Source organism: Chiloscyllium plagiosum, chromosome 5 (genome assembly GCF_004010195.1).
Source record: "Chiloscyllium plagiosum isolate BGI_BamShark_2017 chromosome 5, ASM401019v2, whole genome shotgun sequence".
In the NCBI taxonomy this organism is placed as follows: Eukaryota; Metazoa; Chordata; class Chondrichthyes; order Orectolobiformes; family Hemiscylliidae; genus Chiloscyllium; species Chiloscyllium plagiosum.
The window spans coordinates 5,501,163-5,510,648 of record NC_057714.1 but is presented as its reverse complement, the minus strand read 5'-3'; the positions used below and the strand labels follow the sequence as shown (position 1 = coordinate 5,510,648).

Genomic DNA, 9,486 nt, shown 5'->3' with positions numbered 1-9,486 from the left:
CTTGCCTCCCTTTCTATCCTTCCTGTAGCATTTGTATCCTGGAATATTAAGCTGCCAGTTCTGCCCATCCCTGAGCCATGTTTCTGTAATTGCTATCATATCCCAGTCCCATGTTCCTAACCATGCCCCGAGTTCATCTGCCTTCCCTGTTAGGCTCCTTGCATTGAAATAAATGCAGTTTAATTTATTAGCCCTACCTGGTCCCTGCCTGCCCTGAATGTTTGACTCTCTTCTGTTCTCAGCTGTACCCGTCTCAGATCAATCTCTTTCCTCACTATCTCCCTGGGTCCCACCCCCCACATTACTAGTTTAAATCCTCCCAAGCAGTTCTAGCAAATTTCCCTGCCAGGATATTAGCCCCCTTCCAATTTAGGTGCAATCCGTCCTTCTTGTTCAGGTCACTTCTACCCCAAAAGAGATTCCAATGATCCAAAAATGTGAATCCTTCTCCCATACACCAGCTCCTCAGCCATGCATTCATCTGCTCTATCCTCCTATTCCTGCCCTCACTAGCTCATAGCACTGGGAGTAATCCAGATCTTACTACCCTTGAGGACCTCCTTTTTAAATTTCTGCCTAACTCTAATCGCCCTCCAGAGTCTTAACCTTTTCCTTTCCTATATCATTGGTTCCTATGTGGACAATGACCTCTTGCTGGCCCCTCTCCCCCGTGAGAACATTCTGCACCCTCTCCGAGACATCCTTGATCCTGGCACCAGGGAAACAACACACCATTCTGCTTTTTCTCTGCTGGCCACAGAAACGTCTGCCTGTACCTCCGACTACAGAATCCCCTAACACAATTGATCTCTTGGAAGCTGACGTACCCCTCGTTGCATTAGAGCCAGTCTCAATACCAGAAACTTGGCTGTTCGTGCTACGTTCCCCCGAGAATCCATCACCCCCCTACATTTTCCAAAACAGCATACCTGTTTGAAATGGGTATATCCACAAAAAACTCCTGCCCTAGGTGCCAATCTCTCTCACCCTTCCTGGAGTTAACCCATCTATGTGACTGTATCGGAGACTTTCCCCCCTTCCTATAACTGCCATCGATCACATACTGTTGCAAATTCCTCATCGCTTCTATCTCTCTCTCTCCAACCGATCCACTCAATCGGATAAGATTTGCATCCAACAGCATTTATGGCAGATATAATCTGCAGTAACCCTTAAACTCTCTTTAAACTCCCACATCTGACAAGAAGCACATATCACTGCAAAGGCCATTTTTGCTCCTTCACAATCTACAGACCCAGAAAATAACACCGTCTTATTCCTCTACAAACACTGCCCCAGGTTAAAATATAAGCCTCAGCTATTAATTTAAGTTTAATCAAGAGACTTATCTCCAAAAACATATAATCAAGAAAGAATCCACTATACTCACTACTGCAGCCTTTCTCTTGGACAGACTTAAAACAATTAACTTATCTGATTCTGTGCTGTGAACTTCGCCCAACAGTTCCTCCAAGATTAGTTGTGAATTTCACTGTTTGTTAACTATGCCACCTAACTAAACAGTTCCCAATCCTATAAGCTTCATTGCAATGCTTTCACCCACCTGCATGTTTTTGCAGAAGTTCTTTGCCAGCACAAAGGTGATCCAAATCCTCATCTCCACCTGGTACCGAGAAAACTGTACTAAAGTTGAATTCTTCCTCTCCATTCCACCAGCCCTGACTCTGGGCATAACTTCTAAGCTCAGGGTGCTCTGCATCAATGTTGGTGGTGATAGACAATCGATTACAAATGCTTCTCAGGCCCTCTACAGAGGAAATAGATAAATTAAAAACAAAAGCTTTATATTAATGGCTGGCTCTTATTACCAAAAATGAATGGATTGTGGATACTGTGAACTTTAAAGCACAAATTTAAACTGTCACGTATTTGCTTTTTACTGTTTATATGAACAGGTTATTACACAGGTGCAATACATTGAGCAGAGAGAAAAAGGAACTTTCCAGGTTCAATGTCAGTCAGTCACATCCAGGAGGATTAGAATGCGCGGTGCGGTAACCTATCAGTATGGATATAGGGTTGGTTAGAAAACAGAGTGTGAACAAATGGGTCCTTTAAGTTTGGCTGTCACAAGGGTCAGTGCTGGGTCTTCAACTTTTGGTAAGCGACTTTAATTGACTTGGATGAAGAGGCTGAGCTCAGTGCAATTAACAACAACAATTTGGATATAAAGTTAGATAGGAAACGAAGATAAGCAGAGGAGGATATAGGGGGAGCAGGATCTTCCTTGTGGGCACCCTGAATGCCACCAGACTCAATAGGAGTCATCAAGACATAATTCTGTGAGAACCAGTGACTTTTAAGAAGCAAATTAATAGAGAAAGGGGGAGATTAGGCAAGGTCTAGAAAGTCGAGCAGGGCCTCACGTCAAAAGCAGGATATCATGGCACGTGATTTAGAGAGAGTCAGAGGGCAATTCAAAATGGAAGCAGCCCCTCTCCAGTTTCTTATATTTCCCGGGGCAGCCTGTAGCTCCTGCTGCACTCAGACAGGCAAGGCAGCCGTCTGGGTCGGTCTCCATTGCTGTCTTTGAGGGAGCTCTGCTGCTAGAAGGCCACTCCTTCAAGAGATTAAACTGGCCCATGCTACCTCAAACTGCAGGACAGCTGAAAAATCTTAGTTGGTAGGAGAAAGTGAGGACTGCCAATACTGGAGATCAGAGTCAAAGAAAATGTGGTGCTGGAGAAGCACAGTCAGTCAGGCAGCATCCGAGGAGGAGGAGAGTCAATGTTTCAAGCATAAGCTCTTCATCAGGAATGTTAGAACATAGAACATTACAGTACAGTACAGGCCCTTCAGCCCTCGATGTTGCACTGATCTGTGAAACCAATCTGAAGACCACATAACCTACACTATTCCATTTTCATCCATATGACCATCAATGACCATTTAAATGCCCTTAAAGTTGGTGAGTCTACTACTGCTGCAGGCAGTGCGTTCCACACCCCTACTAGTCCGAGTAAAGAAACTACTTCAGACATCTGTCTTATATCTATCATCCCTCAATTTAAAGCTATGCTCCTCTTGCTAGCCATCACCATCAGAGGCAAAAGATTCTCACTGTCCACCCAATCTAACCCTCTGATTATGTTATATGTCTCAATTAAGTCAGCTCTCCACCTTCTTCTCTCCAAATGTTCCTGATGAAAATTCTAGTTGGTCTCCTACAATGAACATTAAGTGCCTGCAGCATACAAGTAGGGAGCTCTGCCTTCTCCGCCTAGTTTCTGGGCATTTGCCATGGACAAGATGGAGCTTGGAACTCGCATGCAGACTGGGGGCACTATTTTTAATGTCTGCCTGACTCTGGTCCCAGCTCCAATCAGGCCTGAACATTTGGTGCGAGCCATCTCTAAGGGGACACAGATAAGTTTCAAAAATGACCAGGCTGGCAGATAGCATATGACAGTGGAGTTTTCTTTTAAAAAGAAGTTTTATTTCACAGGATGTGTGTCATTACTAAGTCAGCATTTGTTGACGATCCAAAATTACCTTGGAGAATGTAATGTCAAGCAGCTTTCCTGAACTACAGCAGTCCATGTGGTTAAGTTACCACAAACAGGGGTGTTAGGGAGGGAGCTTCAAGGTTTTGACCTAGTGACACTGAAGCAATGGCATTATGATTTCACATCACAAAGGGCTGTGAATGCTCAGTTATTGGAGTAAATTAAAGGTCAATATTGGAAGGCTTTTAGATTCCTCAGGGTGTCAAGACACACTGGGATTGAACAGGAAATGGAGTCAAGTTCAAGGATCAGCCATAATCTTATTAAATAATGAAGCAGACGTCTGGCCCATACCTGCTGCTGTGTCTTTTGCTCTAATGTACTGCTGCAGCACCGAAGGAGGCCATTTGACCCCTTTTGTCGATAATACTTATTCTAGCTCATTGGCATAAAAGAGGCAGTACAATGATCTTAAATAGGTGTACAATCAATCATTTTGTTAATACACAGTTAAAGTGGAAAGTAGGAGAAGCAGAACTCTTACTGCTGGCTGCTATTAACCAATCCTTACTGGAAATAAACAACATGGTTCACACCTCAAATTCAACAGCAAAAATCTGTTGCAACTGACAAAAAAAAAAGCTAAATGTAGAAATAAAAACATCCAATTCATAGATCGTGTTATTAACACTGAATTTTAATTTAAACTGGAAAAACAAGCTGCTTTTTGACTGCATATAATGGAGGGAGACAGGTAAATGGAGTTCAGGTTTCAACCAGGCAGAGCTTCTGAGCACTTTAATGCCAATTTCAATACTGCATTGTAATTGCACTCCATATAACATCAAGTTTCCTCTTCTAGGAAACAGACTCAAGATATACATTACTTTCACACTTGTACAATGTGAAAATCACTTCATCCTGATGCTATAAAAGTGTGGTGTAAGCGTGCTTTAAGACGCTCATTTTACGACAGAACGATCAATCCTGAAAAGGTCACATCACTAAGCCAGTTATTGCATTTTTAATATGCTGCTGCCATTAATACCAAAGGAAACAAGATACATTTTAAAATCAATTTTTTAAAATAACTATGTACTGGCACCTTGAAATGCTCACAGTGCAAAAATGTCATTTGAAACACACATGCAAACACAAAATTAGTGCTAGCAGATGGAAACCTAACAAAAAGTTTCCATGGACTTATGGATGATGTGTGCCTGCTGTCTATGCAGGAATACTGTTTTTAATAAAAAAAATCACAGCCATCTTTGATGCATCTTAAACACTAATTGTTGTGGAAGAATTACTCAATGTTCTATAAACAAATATCAGGAGACGCAGGAAATCCTACACGAAATTAAACTTTAATCTTGCAAAATCAAAGCTATACAAGCCAGCAAAGTGGCTTTCCTGGCCCCCCCCCAGCTCTTTGTTCTCCTCCAGTTTATACAATTTGTTGGTCCCTCGCTTATTGGATAATATTAGCATAGCCAATCACGCTGGCCTGCTTTGTCTTTCTAAACTAATCGTCGTCTGCCACACTAGTTCCCTCCATCACACTTAACCTATCACATTACAACACCATCATCTTCAGCATCAGCTCATCTCCCAGTGATGACCTATCACAAAGCACGACCATTCTGTGTTACTGGAGCCCTGTAACATGATCCAGGGCATACACTGCAACACTAAGTTAACTACATAAATGCTCAAATAACTTCCATATGATCCAAGACAGCAGGTTATAAAAACACAGGAGCTTACGATGCTGGAGCTAAAAATGTGATCATTTGATGAAAGAATGGAATTAATCAAAGAACAAATGTTGCACTTGCTTGACATTGTACAAAGAAATTGCACAATGCTCACAATCTATTCAACTGAAATACAGCTTTGCTTTCATGTGCAATGGTGAATGGGCACCACACCACATCAATCACACTTCGATTGTTAGTTTTTGTGTCAACCACTATCCCAGATGAAAACTACCAACCTGTGATTTTCTCAGCAGCCCAATATTTGCCGGCAGTTTCCAAGACCCAGGCTTCTGTTCTGTCCACAATGAGAAATGTACCGTGGAAAGCATGGAGCATGGCTCCATCTTCAAAATTATTGCCACCTTGTCCATGTTCTTTTAAAAGAGACACTATAATATCAAAGGCCTCTTTCGCTGTAGTACCTCGCTCCAACCCAAGCCTGTGGGAAAGGACAAAGACATAGAGACACACAGGCTTGACAATTGATAAGAATTAGCATAACACATTATTACAAGAAATGGATTTTATTCTGATAAGACAGAAAGTACAGAAGTGCTTTTAAACTCATTTTTAAAATAAAACTTGTTCTCCATGGTGCAGTGGCCAAGGCAGACTTCAAAAACAAGATTAAAGATGTTAAAGCTACTTTAAAATGCAAAAAGAGAAACCTGTCAATATACCATGTTTAGTATGTCAAAGTCTATACATTTTTTGATTCAGAGTAAAAGACAGAGATCACAGCTCCATGATTGGTGCAAATTTGTCAAAGGAGGCTGCTGGCTTCTTGATGAGAGAAGAGCGAGCATTTGCCAAAGCTCTAGAAACTTGAGAGATCATTCCCTGCCATTTTGGGTGGGTAACTGTCAATTCATTCAACTTTTTTATTCACTCACAGGATGTGGGGATCTTTGGCTCGGTTAGCATTTATTGCCCGGAGGGTAATTGAGTGTCAACTGCATTGATGTGAGTCTGGAGTAACACATTAGTCAGACTAGGTAAGGAATGTAGATTTTCTTCCCTAAAAGGACATTAGTGAATCAAACGGGTTTTTTCAGCAATCAACAATGGTTTCATAGTCATCATTAGACACTTAATTCCAAATTCTTTATTGAGTTCATATTCCTCATCTGCCATGATGGGATTTGAATCCGGGTCCCCCAGGGCCATTAGTATCCAGGACGCTATTACTTAGTTGGCTTTGTAAGAAGTATCAGGATACCTGTTGCATGCAATTTTGCAGAAAATACTTAATCCTGAAATAAAATTGAAAAGTTTCATATTGGGCTACACCATAAGTGACAGATACTGCATGTGATATGTTGTCTTCAGGATAAAAGTACCAAAAGGAATGTTGGGACTTGCTTTGTCTGACGAAGTGAAGAAATGTAATGGGTCACTGTAGTTTGAATAGCATTGCTATTTCATGTAATTTACATAAATTAAGTACTTGATAAGGAACATCTATAATTTCTAGACCTATCTTTATTCAAATTCGGCAAAGCATTTTGCAAAGTTAATTAAAGTACAAAATACTTTGAGTAAAATATGACTGAGTTTAGAAAACAAATTAGTTATCTGGAGGCCCGTCACCAGTGGTGTACCACAAGGATCGTTGCTGGGTCCACTGTTTTTTGTCATTTATATAAATGATTTGGAATTGAACATAGGAGGTATAGATAGTAAGTTTGAAGGTAATGCCAAAATTGGCAGCATAGTGGACAATGAAGAAGGTTACCTCAAACAACAATGGGATCTTGATCATTTGGGCCAATGGGCCAAGGAGTGGCAGATGGCATTTAATTTCAATAAATGTGAGGTGCTGTATTTTGGAAAGACAAATCAGAGCAGGACTTATAGACTTAATGGTAAGGTCTTGGAAGTGTTGCTGAACAAAGAGACTTTGGAGTGCAGGTTCATAGCTCCTTGAAAGTAAAGTCGCAGGTAGATAGGATAGTGAAGGCAGTGTTTGGTATGCTTTCCTTTATTGGTCAGAGTATTGAGTATAGGAGTTGGGAGGTCATGTTGCAGCTGTACAGGACATTGGTTAGGCCAATTTTGGAATATTGTGTGCAATTCTGGTCTCCCTCTTTATAGAAAGGATGTTGTGAAATTTGAAAGGGTTCAGAAAAGATTTACAAGGATGTCACCAGGGTTGGAGGATTTGAACTACAGGGAAAGGCTGAATAGGCTGGGGCTGTTGTCTCCACAGCATCGGAGGCTGAGGGGTGACCTTATTAGAGGTTTATAAAATCATGAGGCGCAAGATTGGGTAAATTAACAAGGTCTTTTCCGGGGATGGGGGGAGTTCAGATCTAGAGGGTAAAGGTTTAGGGTGAGGGGTAAGAGTTAACAATGAACCTGAGGGGAAACGTTTTCCACACAGAGGGTGGTGTGTGTATGAATGAACTGCCAGAGGAAGTGATGGATGCTCGTGTAATTGCAGCATTTAAATGGCATCTGGATGAGTATACGGATAGGAAAGATTTAGAAGGGTATGGGCCAAATGCTGGCAAATGGGACTAGATTAATTTAGGAGAGCTGCTCATGCATGGACAAGTTGGACCAAAAGATCTGTTTCTGTGCTGCACATCTCTATGACTCAATTTGCTTGCCAAACCATTTTGCACAAGTTAAACCACGCTCAGTTATTTAATAAATTAAAATGATAAGTAATGACTCTTGAAATTCAATAGTGCAAACAAATATAAATTTGTGGATCAATGTCAAATACTTTTATTGACAAATTCTTAAAATATTCACCAGGAAATGACGTGTTTCTGGTCATTATTCTTTCAACGTGTTACTTTTTATTGTAGCGTGCACTCAGACACAAATGATGGATTAATTTTACAGATTCTGCACATAGATTGGAAAAATAAGAGAATTCAACAACATGGCCTAAGCAATGAAGATCTTATCAATCTCTCACAGGCATTCATCAAGGTAAGAGAATGTTTCATTGTCAGCCTGCAGGCCTGTTGGAATGGTCAGTTCTGGACAGTTTTGCTTCATTTGTGATTTGATAAATAGATGAGAGTGTGAGAGTTTGAGCTTAGGAAGATTCAAAATTGAACAAGCTCTCTTTTAAAGATAGAGTTCTGTGCAATTACTCAACCCTCATTTTGCAATCCTCTATTGCTTGTTTAATTATTCATCTCCTTGTCAATATACACTAAATGATTACTTCCTGTAAGTACCCACCAAGGAATACATAAGCAATATGCCACCTGAAATAGTGATTATTGAAGTAGCACTAATTAAATTTAATGTAAATAAAACAAGGCAGGCTATTCAGGATAGTAGTGCTTAAAAATACTAGCATGACTGGTATTTTCCCTAAAATGTTAAAAAGGGGAAGACAGCAAATTTGTGAGCCATTGTCGATCATTATAAAGGGAGTTGATCACTGGAAAGTCCCTGTATATAAAAAGATTACATTAAATGATGTACAATGGAGAAATTCCAGTCCTAGAGGCATTGTGGAGAAGAGTCAATAAACAGATCAATTGCAATAGAGCACTGAATGATCAGAAAAGGTCAGAGTGCAAGAGTGGTCAGAGAAATGTAGGGGGTTAAATTGGTGAAGAGAAACCACAAAAGGACATTTGCCTATGACCAGTGTTATGAAGCAGCTTACCACACTTACTTACCCTACTCATTATAGCGAATACTGCATGCAGACAGTACTCTCATCCCATTAGTTTCATGTAGGGGGCCAAAAATTGTTCCTTTCAAGTATTCCATTAAGCTAGTCTGCACTGCCTAAAGCGACCCTGAGTCTCTGATTGGGGAGGTGCCCAATGGCTACTTACATGCTGACATCACTTTGTGAAACAAACAGCAATAGCTGACCATTAAAGAGTGTGCGCACTAAGCTTATCAGATGCTGCATTGGAAGTCTTGGTGTGGAAAGTGGAAAGAAAGAAGAAAAGAGATGCCTTGTACTGTCAAGGGAAAGAAGCTCGACAGACAGAAAACAAGACAGTCGGAATCAGAGAGCCACAGAAATAAAAGCCAGTGGTCAAGCCCCAGTACTTGGATGAGATGCAGGAAGAAATTCAATGCACTCCCAAAGTGGACAAGATCAGTGAATACATCTTGAAATTTAATTTCCTATCAATTCTTAACATGATCCACAGTCACTGTTTAATGTACCATGTTTCCATCACTACTTATACACCTTTTTAAATCAATCAAGACAATCTCTAATATTCATGACGCCATACAGGCAGGATCTGCAGATGGTGGGAATATGTTCA

The 9,486-nt window shown here is 40.7% G+C and overlaps 1 protein-coding gene across 4 annotated transcripts in view; it reads right to left on the bottom strand.

The window, feature by feature from the left end:
- LOC122549676 (secernin-1-like) overlaps positions 1 to 9,486 on the bottom strand; it is an 83,721-nt gene that overhangs the window by 14,847 nt on the left and 59,388 nt on the right. For all 4 annotated transcript variants that reach the window (XM_043689515.1, XM_043689514.1, XM_043689513.1 and 1 more), the window contains exons 4-5: positions 5,464 to 5,666; positions 1,565 to 1,768 (exon numbers count right to left, since the gene is read on the bottom strand). In XM_043689515.1, coding sequence (XP_043545450.1) covers positions 1,565 to 1,768; positions 5,464 to 5,666 — 407 coding nt within the window. The remainder of the gene's footprint in view (positions 1 to 1,564; positions 1,769 to 5,463; positions 5,667 to 9,486) is intronic.